Source organism: Prionailurus viverrinus, chromosome E1 (genome assembly GCF_022837055.1).
Source record: "Prionailurus viverrinus isolate Anna chromosome E1, UM_Priviv_1.0, whole genome shotgun sequence".
Classification (NCBI taxonomy): Eukaryota; Metazoa; Chordata; class Mammalia; order Carnivora; family Felidae; genus Prionailurus; species Prionailurus viverrinus.
Window position 1 is genome coordinate 17,512,298 of NC_062574.1, and position 18,268 is coordinate 17,530,565.

The window sequence follows — 18,268 nt, forward strand, 5'->3', positions numbered from 1 at the left end:
GGCAGTATTTGGCTGTGGTCCCTTGGAGGAGGGGCAGGGGCACCCTTTGCCCCTTACACATCTCCCCTGTTAGACCCTGGGGGGCAGGGATGGTGCCCCTCGCCTGTTTGGCCCTTACTGACGCTAGTACTGACCTCTGCGATACTCTGGGTGGCAGGGTCCCCAGAGTGTTACCTCTGACCAGGAACAGGTCCTCTTCTGTCGCATAGGGGCTGCACGCTGTTGTTTCCTGGTGTGCACTGTGGGGGGGAGGCGAGGAGCATGGCCTGGCAGAAGGCCTAGCGGGTAGTGGGTGTGCAGCTTGGCTTCTTCCATTGAGTCCCTGCTGTTCCTTATGTCGATAAGACTTTTCCTTGCCCACCCTCACGCCCTCATACACACCGGCCCCAGTTTGAATGTCACTTCCTTAGGGGAGCCTTCCTTGACCTTCTCAGATGTCACGTCCGCACGCTGGCACCACCGCATCCTTCTCCTTCATAACATTCACCAAGATTGCGATTAATGGGTTATCTTATGTCTCCAGTGCTGGAGACCTTCAGTGATATTTGTTGGATATTTGCTGAAGGAAAGAAGATGGTTGTCTGGCCAGGAAGTGGTTTCCCATTCTCTCTGCATTTACCGCAGTTTTGGTTTCTAGAACCCTTCCCCCAACTAGCGTTGGTGTTGCGTCTGCAGTACGTCACCATGTTCTACCCACTACCTTTACTCCCGACTCAGTTTCTTGTGGGCGTCTCAGCATCTCCCGCAGGAATGGAGGAGAGATGGGCTCTGGGCGGCCAGGAGCAGGAGCCTAGGGAAGGGGCTCTGGGAGGAGGGTCACGGGACGGCCTGTCTCCTGGCCCCGCACTGGTATCTTTGGGAAGGCACCAGGCTTGGGTGAGAAGCAGATTTGGGGGCATACGGAGTCACTCTGTGCCCAGCCCGGGGGACCTTGGAGAAATGTGCTTGGCTTACTGGCTGCAGGTCTCTGAGGAGGTAGGATGTGGCCCAGCAGGGATCAAGGCTTCCTCTTTCCTTCTGCTGCTTGCCCTGCGCTGCCTGCGTGCTGGAATGTCAGCAGGCTGGGAATTTTCACAGCAAGGATTTTTCCCAGTCAGAGCAACAGATTCCAGCTGGAGCCTGGGGACAGCTCCGCATGGGCAGGGGCTGCCACAGAGGGCCAGGGTACGTGCTGGGGCACCCCAACGGCTCCCCTGTTGGGGCCTGGGCCTCATTCCCATCCTCCGTGGGAAATGCAAGCATCTGTCTCTCTTGTGGGTCCGGCGGAACCTGGGCTTCTGGAGCTGTGGAGCTCAGGAGAAGCAGTGGGAGGCCTTGGGGACCAGAAACTCCCCCTCAGTGAGGAGAGAACGTGGCTGGCCATATCCCACAAGCCTCACTTCCTCCAGCCGGTGAGTCAGGAAGGGGAGCCGCCTCGGATTCCATCTTCAGGTGGGGCCGTGGGCTGCCAAACCCAGGTTCTCTGGCCTGTGGGGACCTACCAGCCTTGGCAGGAGGTAACACTGCTGGCTTTGTCACCCTCATCTGTCCCCCTTTCTCTGGGCCCCATGATGCCTCCAGGACCTGGTTCCCTCTCTTAGCGACCCTTCCGGCCTCTGTGCCCCTTGCCCTCTGATCTCAGTTCTACCGGCCCCTCCCTTCCACTCCCATTTCTGCAAGGAGCTGACTCACTTCCTCCCTCCCTCCCCAGCTTCTCTCACCGACAGGCCCTATGGCGCGCAGGGTACCCACAGGGAGGGGAGATTTCTCACAGGGCACCTCCCGGGCTCTTTTTCCTGGCAGTAAGACTGAGGCCGCCCCTGGCTCTGGGCAGAAGAGGGCTGGGGGGGGGGGGGGTGAGGGTACATGGCTCTGGGCCGTAGGAAGGCCAGATGCAAATGGCCTTGGAGCCTTGACACAATCACGGTGGGATGTCAGGAAGCCTTGAAGGGCACCTGCTCCGTATCACCCTGTGGGCTTGGTTCTGTAGAAGAAAAAGCCTGAAGATGCCATCCCTGTGATCAGGAAGCCTGTGCTTTCTCTAGAACAGAAGACATCTGCAAAAAGATAGATCTCAGCCCGGGGTGGCATGGGCTAGTGGCCAAGCAGTGAGAGCACTGTCAGGCAGGATGATACGGTCATGACTCTCTGTGACACCCAGTTTCATGGCCAGCCCCATCGCATCATGGGGAAGGTATCTGGAGATTCCAGGGCCAGGGCGAGGAGAAGAATCTGATACTGTGTCCCTGCTGGTTCTCCCTGCCGGGAGCTTGCCTCCTGCCTCTCCTGGCCCCTGCCTTCTCGAAGATCTGTGGACCGGCCTCGTTGTGGGATTGATTGCAGAAGCCGGCAGCAGAACAGCAGAAGGTTTCCTGCCTGAGTGGCTGGCATCTCCTAGCTTGGCCTCCTTGGAGCTATCCAGGCTGTGGAAGCCGGTGCGCCTGGCACTGCGGGCACTGGGGACGCAGCCTGTGCTGGGCCTGGCACAGCCTTGGGTCCTCCCCTGCGGGTGGCCTAGATTACCTAAAGAACACAAGCACAGGGTCCCTAATCACTTGGCCATGCATCACGTTCAATAGAGGCCAAAGGGAAACTGGGCCTCCCTCCTGAGAAGCCTGTGGCCCTGCCATGGGCTGTCTTCCTAGAATCAAGTGACCGGCAACATTCCTGTTCCCCTTAGCACTTGGCTTTGCCTGGCAAAGAAGCCTGCAATAATCCTGATTCTGGCCTCAGGATTTCTGGACAATGACAGGTGTTTCATATTTAGATGAGGTTGGGGGTGACAGGCTGGAATGAGGCCTAGGTGTGGCGAAGGTGAAGGGCACCAGCCTGACCACCCCACCCCAAATACTCTCACCCTTGCTGGTGGGAGGTGAACCACCCCACACAGGCACGCGGATGCCTGTCTGTTCTGTCTGTTGCTCCTCTTCCAGCCCTTCTTTATTGTTCCTCGCCACCACCCATCGCTACTTGGCCTTGACCTGTGGAGCAGAACCAGGCTTTGTGACAGAACACCTCGTTGGGAAATGGCTTGGGATACGCACGCACACACACACACACACACACACACACACACACTCACTCACTCACACACACTGTAAAGTTCATTCCACGTATCTTTTTCTTTCAGACTCTTCCAAAGCATTTCTACCGTCAGCCTCCAGGCCTTCTAACCTGCCTTCACCTTCTCTGTCCAGACCAGAGGACTTGGTCTCTGGGGCAGGGGAAGGCAGAGTTTTCTGGCTTCTGTCAGGGCCCTGGGTTCCCCTCCCAGCCCTTGTGTCTTCCTTAGCACGCTGGTTTTCAGGTCTCTCTTCTGTGCCTCTGAAAGAGGAACCCATTCTATCAAGCGTCCCCTGTTCTCCCCCGCTACTCATTCTCTTCAAAATCCAAAAACTGCGTATCTTGTTGTTGCTATAGAAACAGATGCTTGGCAAATAGGAAGTTGGACTGAAGGGCTGGTTTTGGTTGTAGGGACTGTTTTCAGCAAATTTGGGGAGGGGAAAGAGGCGGGAGGCATAGGCCGAAGGGCCCACAAATCGGAAGTTGCAGATGATTATGTATATATTGTTAATACGTTGGTGTATATTGGGTACAACATGGACTCTGGAGCTGGACTCCTGGGTTCGAATCCTGACTCTGCTACTTACTAGCCGTGTGATCTTCAGCAAATGATTTAATTTCTCTGTGCCTCACTTTCCTTATCTGTAAAATAAGAATGGTAATAGCACTTTCCTTGCAAGATTGCTTTGAGGAGTAAATGAATCAATACATGCAAATCACTTAGAACAGCGTTGTCATCATCATTAATCTGTCTCTAAAGTGCTGGGAGGTACTTGGTGCCTGGGAGTTTGATGGGCCATCTGCCCACAGGAATGCCACATGCCTGTTAATGACTCAGCCCTGCTGGGGAAGGGGGGGCAGGGAGCTTCACTCTTGTCCCCAGAATGGCGCTTTTACCCTCCAGGTGAAGATAGGGAACTAGGGCCCAGATTTGTCCACAGGTTTACTCAGGGCCACGAGGCAGCCACAGAGCATGTCCTGAGGCTTTCCCCTGGGCTTCCAAACTAGTCTGTAGTTTGATGCATCTTTAAAATTGTGCCACTTTCCCTTCCTCCATGACTGCCTCCAGTCAAATTCTTGGCTGACGCCAACCACTTTGGAATACCAGGCTTCTTCCTACCGACTTGTTTTCCAGTTGAACCACCAGACTCTACTTTTTTGTGGTCTCTCTACACCTTATTTTGCTTCTTCGCGCCTGCCTTGCTTCTGGATCAGAGCTACGCAAGAACTGAGGACACAATGGAGGCACGGAAAAGAGAGGCAGTCCCAACCTACCAGTTCCTGGGCCTGTTCTCTGCTCCGTCATCACACATATGAGCCTGCCCAGACACTCGCACTTGGACTTTCTAACTACTGTAGCAAAACCTTTCATATGAAGTGCCTGTGATAGAATGCGATTGCTGTCAGATCCGTGTCCTGTTCCCTTGTTCCTGCTGGAGCCACTCTAGCCTGGCAAGCGAGCCCTGAGCAACTTTCTCTACCATGTCCTCCTCCCCCGCTTCCTCATTTGGTTCTTTCAGCGAGTGACGCAGGGAGGTGCCCGGTTACGTTCCCTGTTGCCCCATGGGCAGGACTCCCGGCATGCTGCTCAGGACAAGGTTTTATTGGCCTCATTTGCCCTTGAAAGTTCAGGGTCTTGCTGGGACATCTCTCTCTGGAGCACTAACATCAGATGAGTCCGGCAGCGGGTCGTGTGGGGAAGCCCTCAGGCCACTACATTCCAGATGTCTTACCCATGCATGGTCCAGAGACTCTGCAGAAACAAGGAACGATTGTGCGGCACTAAGGGGCTTTCTCCCAGGCCTGGGATGCCTTGGAGTGGGGGCTGGCTTCCATTCAGCTTTGCCTTTTCAGCCCCTCTGCATCTGGCTTCTGCTCCCTGGCTGGTTGTTAAGTTGTGGCTAAATTGTCTCCCCCTCCCCCATTTCTTCTGAGGCCTAGGGGTCAAGGCAAGGCACATGGGGACAGGAGTCTAAGCAGATTCTGGGGCAGGGGCGGGAGAGAACAGCAGGTGGTCGGGGGCAACACCTGAAGGAGTCTTTGGCAAGGAAGACCAGGACATGCTGAAAGGGAATTCTCTAGATCGGACCTGTCCAATAGGACACTCTGCCAGCATGGAAATGTTCAATAGTCTGTGCTTTCCAACTTGGTAGACATTATCCATATGTGGCTCTTGAGCGCTTGAAATGTGGCTGGCATGACCGAGAAACTGAATCTTAAAAAAAATTTTTTTTGGTTTTCATTTAATCAAAAGTGTTCCCGTTGTTTCTTTTTTTTTAATTAAAAAAAATTCTTTTTGATGCGTATTTATTTTTGAGAGAGAGACACAGAGCATGAGCCGGGGAGGGGCAGAGAGAGAGGGAGACACAGAATTGGAAGCAGGTTCCAAGCCGTCAGCACAGAGCCCGACGCGGGGCTCGAGCTCACAAGCCGCGAGATCACGACCCGAACCGAAGTCGGGCGCTTAACCGACTGAGCCACCGAGGCGCCCCTCCTGTTGTTTCGATTTAACTTAAACGTAGGCAGCCACACGTGGCTCGTGCCTACCACACCGAACAGTGCAGCTCCAGATAGCTCTCAGAAAAAAATGGTGGCGTGCTCTTGAAGGCTTCCCTCGTCTCGCAGTTCCCCTGACGAGGCCGGGGATGCTGGCCTTTTCCCTTCCTCTCGGGAAGGAAGGCTTGTCCACTCTGGCAATTTCTACACTTCACCAACTCTGGAATCCTGATGCCCTGGGGCCAACAGGTCCGTGGCTGTGTGCCACAACTGGGCCAGTGCTTCCCCACCTTGCCAAGCATGTTTTCTGCCCAGCTTTGTAACACACAGGTGCTCACATGCCCCGGTGGATTTGGCCGAGGCTGTTAATGTGGAGGTGGTGGGTTGGTAGGAAAAACAGAAGCTTTTGCTTCTTTCTTCCTACTTCTACGGAGAGTGAGTTCGAACTTTATTTCTACTTTAAAGGACGCTAGAAACAGGCCCAATTAGGGCCTCCAGAGGTGAACACACAGATCCTCAAACACGTATTGAGTGTCTAGTGTTTGGAGGAACCGGATGCTTCTTGAAAGCAGTCTCCCTGACTTTGAGAAGAAGCACTATAGGTTTCCAACTCTCACACCCAGGAAGATCTTACCGATGTTTTATTTAAATCCGTGCGGCTGACCCTTAAGCTGGCTTTCCTTTTTTTCTTCTGGGGAAATAGAGAAGACTTGTCAGTTATGTGAAAAAGAGAACAATAGTTCATTATGCTTATTCTCTCATGTCTGCCAGAGGGGGTGGGGATGGGTATATTGTGTGTGTGGTACATTTGGTAGACTCAGAAGTTAACCAAGTCTGGGTGGGATTTGGGCAGGGTATGGAGGATTTCGTCAAGGGTGGCCCTTGGCCTTGTGGGAGCTTGGCAAAGCAGAGGCAGTTTGGAAATCCCCAGGGGCCAAGAGGAAATCCCCCGCAGCCCAGAGTGCTCCCGGAGCAGCAGACCTACTGGAGTGGTCCCTGCAGGCAGCCAGGATCTGACTCTGAGGGGACAGACTCCCAGTCTTAGCAGAGAGGACAAGCCCAGACGTCACCACTTGGGCTCTGTGTCCTTGAGATGGTGTGGTGTCACCAGGCTCTGAGCAAACCTTTGGGTGTGCTAAGGCAGGGCCTAGGGGACTGCCCAGCCCGAAGCGCAAGTGGTAGTGAGGGTAGTGATCTGGGGCTGCCCCCACCTCCCCGGAATTTCCTAGACTGCTAGTCTCAGACCACTCCCCCGCACACATGTTTAAAGCTTCCCTGGAAGTCTTCTGTTTATTCATGTATTCATCCATTCATCCATTTTATTTCAGCAATAAGCATTTATTGAGTGCCTACTATTTGCAGGGCTGTTTTGGGTTTGGGGAATGGAGCGACGATTAAAACAAAGGCGGCGCTGAGCTCATCACTGCCCCTTCTTGCCTTATCCCTCCAGGATAAAGCGAGAGGCCATCTTGCCGCGGCAGCCCCCTCTGTCTTGAGCTCCCGGGGGACGCCTCTTGGGGGCGTGGCCTGGACGCCAGCCTTGCGGCGGTGAAATCCCGCGGCTTCGGCAGCAAGGGCTGGCGAGAAGGGGGAGGCCGCCCTCTGCCGGTCTCTGGAGGCGCTGCAGGGCGGGTGCGTCCCGGGGCTCTGGATGCATGTGCGCATGTGCACTGGTACGGGGCCTGGCCCCTCCCCCGACTCCGCCCCTGCGTCTGCCGGCGGCTGGGCTGGGCCGGGAAGCGCGGGCCCAGTGTGGCGGGGGCCTGGGGCTTCCACCAGCCACGACCACCTGGAGGGCAGCAGTGTCTGGGCCCAGCCCTGCACCTTTCCCCACTTCAGGTTACACTTCTCAGCGCTCCTTGCCGTCCCTGTGGCCATCCCTGTTCTTAAAGGGGTTCTGTCCTCTTCCACTTTGGGATCCACTCATCATTGACGTACAGTAAAATTTCAAAAAAAATTCGTACTTCAGAGACTACCAGGCACTGCCTACTAACACTGTTATTTCATAAAAGAGAAGCCATTTGTTACACACACACACACACACACACACACACACACACTTTAAAAATAAAAGATCATCCTTTCCAGGAGAGAGAAGGCACTGGTGCTGAGGAACTCTGAAACTGCTCTCTGGGGTGTCCCTGGAGTGATGGGGAGCCCTCCTCCCCCAGGAGGCAGGTCCCCTCCAGCTCTAAGGGCTGAGTGCTTGAAACGTGTATGCCCCCTGAGGGGGCTAAATAAGTTCTATTAATGACATTTTATACCTTGCAAATTAGTAATAATACAAGCACTACGTTATAACTATCTACTTGGAGATAGGGTTTATAGACTTTTTTCTTAAAGGAGTTTTTTTTTTAATTTATTTTCTTTAACATTTATTTATTATTGAGAGACAGAGCATGAGCATGAGCATGGGAGGGGCAGAGAGAGGGGAAGACACAGAATCCGAAGCAGGCTCCAGGCTCTGAGCGGTCAGCACAGAGCCCCATGCGGGGCTCAAACTCACAAACCGCAGGACCATGACCTGAGTGGAAGTCAGACGCCTTACCGACTGAGCCACCCAGGCACCCCGGGAGTTTTGGTTTAAAGAACTAGAGAGGCAAATAGGGTCAGATGAGTATTATTTTAGGGTGTTAAATAGAACCTCAGGCCCAGTGTTTTTCAAGCGATCTCCCTCTAAATCAGCCTCCATCAGACATTCCTGTTTTGGACAGTGGCTTCATGCTGTTCTTTTGCAATCTTGACAGCTTGAAACCTTGGAGGCTTTAGATCTTCTTCCCAACCCCTCCCATCAATTTCGTGCCCATTTCCCATCCTCCCCCGTAGCCACCAAGTCTCTGTCTCGAATCACCCTCTCTTCCCCATCCACTTGCCAGAACAGGGCAACCCTCTGCCCATCTTTCTTCTGGCCCTCACCTTGACTTCCAATGGTCTTTCAGCTTTCAGCCTCCTTTGCTTCCCAGCATCCTTCTGTTAGATCAGCATTCGCAAAACACAGTTTGATCATGCCCCTTCTCTCTCCAGAAACCTGCTGTGACTCCTACTGTTTTCCAGGCAGGAGACAGAGTGGAAGGAGCTGGCTCTGGAGTCGGAATGGCTCACCCCGGCCTTACCAATCACTATCTGTGTGGTTTGAGGCAAGTTAGTTAACCGCTGTAAGCTTTGCTTTCCCAGCCTGCAGTTCCTCTTTTGCACGGGCAAAAGTTTTGTGAAGAAACTCACCTCCCAGAGTTTTGTGAAGAAAACACGTAACACTGTCCCTGACTCATGGCTAGTGCTCAGTATGTGTATGCTTTGTCCTTGTGCCGCGTACCTTACTTTTTTCCTCAGGTACAGCCCTTTGAGTTGCAAGTGACAGAGCCCAGCTGACCTGGTTTAAAATGAAGAAATGCATGGGCTCAAACATCTGAAATATGCAGGGGGTAGAACTAGCTGTAGGCTCAGTCTTACCTAGAGACTGAAACAGGACCCAGGCCTTTTCTGTCTCTCCGTTCATCTTCCATACTGGCTCCGTCCTCAGACAAGTGGTGACAGAATGGCACAGCACCAGGTTCAGGTCTTGTGGGAAAAGAAGTGTGTGACTCAGTAATCCCAAACTTTCGTGATATGTCCTTGATACTGACTGGGTTCACATGCCTTCCACAAACCCATCCCTATAGTCTGGGGACATGATACACTCATCGGCCAGACTCAAGTCATATGCTAGGGTAGGTCCCCAAGGGAAAATTAGGGTGCTGTATTCAGAGGTTGGAGGAGTGGACAGTGGGCAGCTGAAAGAATGCCTGTCTACTGTGGCAGATGGGGCTTCTTGATCTGGCCTCACCTACCTTTCCAGCTTTGTCTCTCATCGTTTACCTGTGTGTGTCCTACACTTCATCCAAACTTACTGTCTGTTTTCCCAACTCCTTGCCTTCTCTTATTCTACTCCTTTACCCTGAAATTCTCTTCCTCCCTCACCTCCACATTACAGATTTTCTTCTATCTTTCACGGCCCAGCCCCAAGCTGCCCCTCAGCTATCTGCCTAACTCCCCAACAGGAAAAGGTCTCTGCCTCTGAATTTTCCTAGAACATTATCCACGGTCCTGTTGGAGTGTTGAGCAGATTCTAGATTGAATTATAATTGTTTGGGTACGTTTGTTATCTCTTCTTCTGGTCTGTATGTTTGTTGAGGTCAGGAACTATGTCTGCTTTCTCTTGTTGCAATCACTCGCTCAGTTATGTACCAAGCACTAGGTAGGTGCAAGGGACCTAACAATGAACAACACACATATCACCTCTGCCTTAGGAAGCTCACAGTCTAGCTGTGAAGAGACAGAAAAAGAAGCAGGCATCGTGCTTCCCCACAGTGTTCACCTTGAGGTATTACAAGTAATTGCTAGTTGAAAGCCTGAATGGCTTCCTTTGCTCCTCAGAGCCTCCTGGGTAGCCTGCTCCCCCCACCCCTGCTCCCGCTGCTCTGCGTCTGGCCCAGCACCAGTAACACAGCCAAGGACCTTTCACTCACCCCACACGGAGAGCAGAGTCCTTGAAGTTGTTACTCTATCTGGATATCCCTTTTTTCCCTATTGTGTTCTACCAGGTGAATTTCACCAGCACCTTTCACGTCAGTGAGTTAAATCCAGTGGATACTTATCGAACACCTACTGTGTGCCTAGTGCCGGCAGGAGATCTAAAAAGAAGGAGGAAATGGTCCCTGCCGTCCAGGGAGAGAAAACTGAACCATAACCACAGATAGATTACCATTCAAAATATTAGTTTACGCTGTGTAGTTGTGGCATATACACATTAAACTTTAGTAAATTCCAGGGGTGCCTGGGTGGCTCAGTCGGTTAAGCATCCAACTTCAGCTCAGGTCATGATCTCACAGTTGGTGAGTTCGAGCCCTGCATCAGGCTCTGTGTTGACAGCTCAACTCTGTGCTGACTGTAGTCTAAAATGGAAACATGTATTTTGTGTATTTCTTTTTGTCATAGGCTGTGCATGTATCTGTTTTCCGGCAGATACATGGAATATACAAAACCATGTGTACTATACTTTGGGAATTTCAAGAGTACTTTTGACTATATTCTATGTTTGCCTTACAGGCTGGCTTTAGAATCTAACCCCTGTAGTATCTATGTAGGTTCCATTGTATCTCGCAGAGCACCATATTGAGTAGATTGAAGAACCACCCTATGTACATGGTGATATTTAGGTGTAGACAGTACTATGGTTTTGAAAATAATTTAATCACTGCCTGCAATTTGCCAGGCACAATGCCAGGTGATTTATATGTACTTTTTTTTTTTTAATGTTTGTTTATTTTGGGGGGGGGGGACAGAGAGAGAGGGGGATGGAGGAGCCAAAGCAGGCTGCACGCTGTCAGCAGAGAGCCTGATGCAGGGCTTGAACTGATGAATGATGAGATCATGACCTGAGCTGAAGTCAGATGCTTAACCAACTGAGCCACCCAGGCACCCCTACTATTTTTTTTAACTTTTTTTTAATGTTTATTTATTTTTTGAGAGACAGAGCATGAGTGGGGGAGGAGCAGACAGAGAGGGAGACAGAATCTGAAGCAGGCTCCAGGCTCCGAGCTGTCAGCACAGAGCCCGATGCAGGGCTCGAACACATCAACCATGAGATCATGACCTGAGCTGAAGTCAGACGCTTAACTGACTGAGCCACCCAGGTGCCCCTATTTTTTTTTTTTTAATTCTCAAAGCAACCCCATAAGGGAGGTATATTCTAAGGCAAAAAAAGTGGAAACTCTAAGAAGCTGAGTTTCACTTTCCCTTAGGTCAGACAGTGAGAAAGAGGCCGAGCTGGGATTCAGCACACCTAGGCGTGCCTGGCTGGAAGTGTGTGCTCTTTGCACAGTGTCACCATGCAGGCCTTGGGGTCTGGGGAGGGCTTTATGAAGGAGGTGAGACTCAAGATGGACCTTGACAGATGGGAGGGTTCTTCGGCAAGGTAGAAAGGCATTTACAAGTAAATGCTCTGGTGGTGATGAAGGCAGGGGACCCTGGGAAGATCTGCCTAAGAGAGTGAGAGCAAGGAGTGCTGGGGAGAGGGAGAAAGGGGAAGGAGGCAGGCCAAGGGGTCTGGGGTGGGCTGGCTGGCTGTGGGAGTGACTGTGTGGCCCCCTGGAGTCATAGGGTTGGCTTATGCAGAGTGGGCCAGGCCGGGAGGCAGCACTGACCTTTGGGCATCAGAGAGACTGGTTGTGGCTGTGTGTGAAGCTGAATGGGTTGCCAGGGCCTCAGGTTTCCCTCTGAAGAGGTCTGCCCTTGTCCCTGCTCTGAGATGATCTCCATCAGTAACACGAGTCAGCTCACAGACAGAACTGAGAGCATCTGGTCATCCGAGCAGAAAAGAGGAGTGATCAACACGTGGTTTCTAACAATTCAGAACAAGACTCTGAGGGTAAAGTGACACCTCAGTCTCCCGGAAGTCATCTTCCAGAGTGCTGCTGAATGGAAGGTGGGCCTAGAAGACCCTCTAGAATGCGTGGGAAAACTCAGACCTTCCCTCACAGGAGAGTGGTCTCTGGTATTCCGTTTGCTCTGCTCTGGGCTCTTTCGTATCAGGCATGGTTATCTAGTTTTCTAGTCTTTGGCAGCAACTGCTTGTTAGAAGGAAGTGAGACTGTTGGGGACAGGCATGCTGACAGGCAGAGTGACAGCTGATGGCCTGACAGGGTAAGGTACAAAAGAACTAAAAAGCAAGTATATGGACACAAAGGGCATCTGGCCTTCCTAACATGGGTGCAGAGCGAGGCCGCAGGCTGACTGGCTGTACCCAGGACAGGGTTGGTGCCCTTTGAGAGTGGCCAGGGACATTGGTAGGACAGGAGCCCAGCTGGGAAGTCAAGAGTCATCACAGTGGGGATGATGTGCCCTTCCGTACAGGATGGAAACGGATTGGGTTCAAGAGAGGGAGTTCAGAGTTTGAGATGTTTGAGATGGGTTCAGAGTGTTATTCTTAAGAATCTATAAAATGTGTATTTGTATGATTACAGATAGCAGTAGAATTTAGGAAACTACTCAAAATAGAAAGCATTTTGTGCCTTAAAGGGAATAGTCATCAGTTACCTGGAAATTTTGCTTGGGATGCTTTTCTTTTCTCCCCGCTAGTGATCACAGATAGAGAACAATAGTTAAAACTATTGCAAACTTTTTTTTCAACAAGTTTATTTAAAACTTATGTGTTAGACACTGTTCCTAGAGCTTTGCAAGCAGTAACTCACTTAATGCCTACAATAACCCTGTGTGGTAGGTACAATTATTTTCCCTCCTTGTACAGGTGAAGAAATCAAAGCACAGGGTTAAATTGTATAGCTCACCAGATGGATAAGCCAAGATTGAACCAGGCAGGCTGGCTCTGGAAGTCTCACTATTGACCATGGTACACCATGAAGAATTCCTTTATTTTTATTATTATTATTTTATTTTATTTTATTTCATTTCATTTTTTATTTTAATTTTATTTTTTATTTTTGAAATTTATATCCAAATTAGTTAGCATATAGTGCAACAATGATTTCAGGAGTAGATTCCTTAGTGCCCCTTCCCCATTTAGCCCATCCCCCCTCCCACAACCCCTCCCGTAACCCTCAGTTTGTTCTCCATATCTATGAGTCTCTTCTGTTTTGTCCCCCTCCATAGAGGGGTGCCTGGATGGCTCAGTCGGTAAGTGTTTTGTCCCCCTCCCTGTTTTTATATTATTTTTGTGTCCCTTCCCTTATGTTCATCTGTTTTGTCTCTTAAAGTCCTCGTATGAGTGAAGTTATGTGATTGTTGTTTTTCTCTGACTGGCTGATTTCACTGAGCATAATACCCTCCAGTTCCATCCACGTAGTTGCAAATGGCAAGATTTCATTCTTCTTGATTGCCGAGTAATACTCCATTGTATATATATACCATGTCTTCTTCATCCATTCATCCATTGATGGACATTTGGGCTCTTTCCATACTTTGGCTATTGTTGATGGTGCTGCTATAAACATGGGGGTGCCTGTGTCCCTTCAAAACAGCACACCTGTATCCTGTGGATAAATGCCTAGTAGTGCAATTGCTGGGTCGTAGGGTAGTTCTATTTTTAGTTTTTTTGAGGCACCTCCATACTGTTTTCCAGAGTGGCTGCACCAGCTTGCATTCCCATATTATTATTTTTTTTAATGCTTATTTTTGAGAGAGACTGTGAGCAGGGGAGGGGCAGAGAAAGAGGGAGACACAGAATCCAAAGTAGGCTCCATGCTGTCAGCATAGAGCCCGACGCAGGGCTCAAACCCATGAACCGTGAGATCATGTCCTGAGCTGAAGTCGGACGCTTACCTGAGTGAGCCACCCAGGTACCCCATGAATAATTCCTTTAAAACAGTGCTTCTCAGAATCACCTGGAGGGCTGGTTAAAACACAAGTGCTGGGCCACACATCCAGAGTTTTTGATTCAGTAGGTCTTGAGTGGGGCCCAAAAATTTACATATCTAACAAGTTCCTAGGTGATGCTGATGCCGCTGGTCTGGGGAACACACTTTGAGAAACAACCCCTTCTTTATTTTTATATTTTTATTTACTTTTGAGAGAAAGGGAGACAGAGCGTGAGCGGGGGAGGGGCAGAGAGAGAGGGGGAAACAGAATCCAAAGAAGGCTCCAGGCTCAGAGCCCGACACAGGGCTTGAACCCAAGAACCATGAGATCATGACCTGAGCCAAATGAAGTCGGATGCTTAACCAACTGAGGCACCCTGAGAGACAAACCCTTTCATTCACTGAGACTTCCCCAGTCTCCAACTGACTATGCAAAAGAGTCACTGTGGGCAGAACCTTTGTTTTGCAGGTGAGGGCCTTGGAAGTCACTTGGCTGTGGTCACACAGCTAAGTTGTTCATTCATTCATCCATTTACGCCCTCGGTGATGTTTTTACATGTTTATTTTATTTTTGAGGGCAAGCACAAGCAGGGGAGGGGTGGAGAGAGAGGGGGACCGAGGATCTGAAGCGGGTTCTGTGCTGACAGCAGCAAGCCTGACGTGGGGCTCGAACTCACGAACTGAGAGATGGCCTGAGCTGCAGTTGGACGCTCAAGCCCCCCGAGCCACCCAGCCACTCCCACGCACTCAGTGATTGAACGACAGGGAACCTCTGCATCAGGCCTTATGCTGCTTTCAGATTGAGCAGTTCTCAGCCTCAGCTGCATGTAAGAATCACTTGGGGGAGCTTTTAAAAATCCTAGTGTCCAGGCCTCCCTCCCGGGCCGATTAAATCAGAAACTAGGAGGAAAGGGTGGGATTCAGGCATCGATATTCTCAGAGTCCCACAGGGGATTTCAGTCTGCAGCCCCAGTTGGCACCAATATGTCAAGAAAGCCTAGGGGATGTGAAGATCTCTAACACAGCACATGCCCCAATAGGGCCAGATGATCTCCCTGGGAAGACACAGCAAGCAGTCCCTAGAAAGCAGAGGCACCGGCCCCACGCCCTCATGGCCGTGGGTGACTCCGCTTGTACAGTGTGTGACAGGGAGGAGGCAGAGCAGGCTTTTGTCCTCCTGGCCGGTGCTCACCAACCTTTGCACAGAGAAAGCCATGCTGTTTACAGGACCCACTGGGCACACGAGACTGGCCGGGGTGGCAGGCCTGTGGTCTCCAGCCACTCTGGTTGGACACTGGTTAGGTGACGGCTCTGTTCCAGACCTTCCCAGCACCCCCACCCCACCCCACCCTTTTTTTTTTTTTTTTCCTGGAGACAAGCTTCCTTTTTTCTGCAGAGCTGACAGCTTCAAAAGGCCTGTCGTTGGCTCCTTCCGAACGGCCCCCAGCTCCCATTTCAGCCTCTTGGAAGTCCCCAGCCCTGGTCTGGGCATCCTGTGGCACTAACCAAAGACCAGGGCCAGAGTCCCTCTTCACGAGGAGCCCTGGCTTTTCACCGGCAGCCCTTGCTCATTGGCCAGACACCCACGATTTCCTCTGCCTGCAGGGCTAAGGCCCACCCACCACACCCTCCTCCGTGCCTGCGCAGTCTCTGGCTGTGTGGGGTGAGGGATGTGCACACAGAGAGTGCAGTTGGTTCCTGCACTCAGTCCCCAGTGTATTTACAGCCAGGCAGCGACAGTGGGCCTCAGACTGATCGCGTGGGTCTCTACTCCTGCGGGACTTTACGGGATGGCTGCGTGGCTGCTGTTTGGGCACAGTGTGCAGCAGGCCCTGTGTGTTGGATTGGATATGACGTTAGTGGTTTTCTTGGCCTCTGCCGCAGTAATTAGATGGCTGGGGTGAGCCTATGATTTGTGTGTTCTCAAGAACACTGTGCTGTGATTGAGTGTTCATGCATGATGGTGAGTGAGTGTGTGTGTGTGTGTGTGTGTGTGTGTGTGTGTGTGTACACGCAAATGTGCTTGTCTCATTCCTGGCCTGTGGGGCCGGGGGCTGCAGGTCTCAAATTCCTCTGCTATTTTTAGGGGCCATATCAGCTCAGCTGTCCGGGAGCCCGGGTGTGTGTCAGTAGGAAAGTCCCACCCTCCCTGTCCCTTGCCCCTAACCCTCCAACACTGCCTGCCCCCTACCTGTGCCCTCACTCTAATCGCCTCCTCTGCCCCTTCCCCACACTGTATCACCCTCTCCATCCCAGCATACCTGGTACCTGCAGTCCTGGTGGCCGGCCACTCAGTCCTTCCAACCGGAAGACAAGCAACCAGCCAGGGTTGGGCAGCTCCGGACGGGAGGGGCCTGGAGAGAGGGAGGGGAACAGGGGCGGGGCTGCAGCCAGTGCTATTTTGAGAAGCTAACGGAGCAGCATCAGAGAGGAGACTCCTAGCTCCGGGTTGCTCCAAGCCAGGCCATGCGGGTGAGTGTCCCTCTGACCCCCCACCCCGGAAACGTCCTAGGCTCCTCATGCCTGTTCCTCATTTATGAAAGGAGGAGCCTTTTTGTTATTTCCCCAGATGTGGCTGAAGGAGGTGTGGCGGGGGGGTGCTGCCTTGGGGCTCCTCTCCCAGCTTCTTGGTGGGGAGGGAATTATCTAGCCCAGGCAGCCTCACAACACCTCAGAGGCAAGGCCCTCCTGGGTCTGACTCATGACTTTGGGAGTTTTGGAGGGGGCACCATTTTCTAAACCTCAGTGTCCTGGGACTGCATCAGCTTGTCCACAGGCTGTGACACGCCTTCCCCACAAACCATTAGTGCTGGAGGCCTTCGTTCCTTGGAACGCTATTTTCTTCCGTGGTCTGGAACCCCAGTACCTTCTAGACACTGGGAAGTCTTGTTCCCTGCTTTGTGTTGCCAGCTTAGCCTTCCACCCTTCTTCCTCCTGGTGGACAAGAGAAAGGTGCTGGAGAGGGGTGGTTCTTGGAGTTGTCCGGACGGCCACCAGTGGACTCAGCGTGGCCTTCTGCATTTCTGTGGATCGGACACTTGGAAGGGGCGCAGATGGCATCTCGGGGATGCCCTGACTGTCTGTAGGTCTCTTTCAAGCAGAGATTACTCCAGAAGAGTAAGTTCTTAAAAAAGCCAATGAGGCAGACATAGCTGCCTCCCAGTCGTTCCGTTCCCCCAGCGCCACCCCTCCCGGCCACCAAGGGTCAGGTTTTGAGTCGTGTCAGCAGTTGGCAGTGTGTGGGCTGGCCCAGTGCGGTGGTGTGCCCAGAGCCTGAGATGTGCCCATGGGCATTCGTATCTCCCTGTGCCCAAGGACTGCCTCGCCCCAGCCACACAACTGGTACCAGTGCTGAGGTGTGTGTGGGTAGCTGGGGTGGGGCCACAGAGACTCCTCACCCTGAGAGGTGGGTGCTTCCTGCCCTAGCTTCCTCCCCACACCACCCCAGCCTGGGTCCCCAGGCCACCAGCACCATGTTGAAGATTTGGGGCCATGTGTGACGATGGTGAGACGGATGGCGAAAGGCTCCGCAGAGGGGCAGCGAGTGTCCCCAGGGAAGGGAGGCCTCCAGCAGGTCCAGCCATTGGAGGAGGAAACCCGGGCCCTTCTGCAACTGCAGTGGCAGCAGGAAGCCATTCCAGTGCACCTGCTTCCTCCGGGCTGGCCGGTAGTGACTGCAGGCGCTCGGCTGCTTTCTGTTCCGCCCTGGGGTGGGGGAGGGCTCTCACTGGAGGCTGGACCAAAGGGGCCAGGGTGTCCCTGCCAAGCTCTTCTCCCCCTCCTCCTTTGGCTGGCAGCATGGCCTTCAGGCCACTCCCCAGAGGGGCCTCGCTCCTCTCAAGCAGCTCTGTGCAAAGCTTGTTTGGGTCATAGTGGAAGGGCAGGTCATCTCTGGAAGCCCCTGCTTTCTACCCCAGCTGTTATTCTGGCAGATGATGTCACGGAAGCTCAACGATGCAGGTGAATCAAGGGAGGTGGGGGCAGGGCTTGCTTCCATCCCTTAAAGTGAGCCTGGGAGGTTCTTGCTGGAGGACGGACCTGGCTGTGAGTTCTGATTTGCGACTCGCTGCCATGAGGCCTCGGCCGTGTCATTTCTGAGCTTCCTTTTGCTCATCTGTAAAGTAAGAATCATACTACTGTCTACTTCAGAGGAAGACTGTAGGGGTTAAATGAGATAGTGCACGAAAAGGATTCAGCCCGGTACCTGGCACTTAGTACATGCTCAGTAAAGGTTGACTGTTATTACTCTTACTACTGTTCTTTCTTCCCCATGTCCTCATCCTCCCTCTCGTTCTTAGATAAGTAGGTGCTAGGGTGGGATTGGTAGCGAGAGGGTCTCCGGAGAGCTACTCTTTGCTCCTCAGAGTGGGAAAGGAGAC

General features: G+C 52.2%; 2 protein-coding genes across 21 annotated transcripts in view; one reads left to right on the forward strand and one right to left on the reverse strand.

The window, feature by feature from the left end:
* Positions 1 to 18,268, forward strand: part of MYO18A (myosin XVIIIA) — a 102,275-nt gene that overhangs the window by 20,579 nt on the left and 63,428 nt on the right. Inside the window, exon 1 of one of the 20 annotated variants that reach the window (XM_047834103.1) lies at positions 16,263 to 16,361. The exons of the other annotated variants lie outside the window; for them this stretch is intronic. Within the exon in view, the coding sequence (XP_047690059.1) occupies positions 16,356 to 16,361 (6 nt within the window). The 5' untranslated portion in view covers positions 16,263 to 16,355. Of the gene's footprint in view, positions 1 to 16,262; positions 16,362 to 18,268 lie in introns of those variants that run through there. 20 annotated transcript variants of the gene reach the window in all.
* Positions 8,491 to 16,938, reverse strand: LOC125152221 (uncharacterized). The gene is made up of 5 exons (XM_047834104.1): positions 16,756 to 16,938; positions 16,151 to 16,243; positions 8,989 to 9,096; positions 8,761 to 8,908; positions 8,491 to 8,661 (listed from the first exon to the last, which is right to left on the reverse strand). Exons 1-5 carry the CDS (start codon positions 16,908 to 16,910, stop codon positions 8,542 to 8,544), a joined length of 624 nt encoding a protein of 207 aa, XP_047690060.1. The 5' UTR covers positions 16,911 to 16,938; the 3' UTR covers positions 8,491 to 8,541.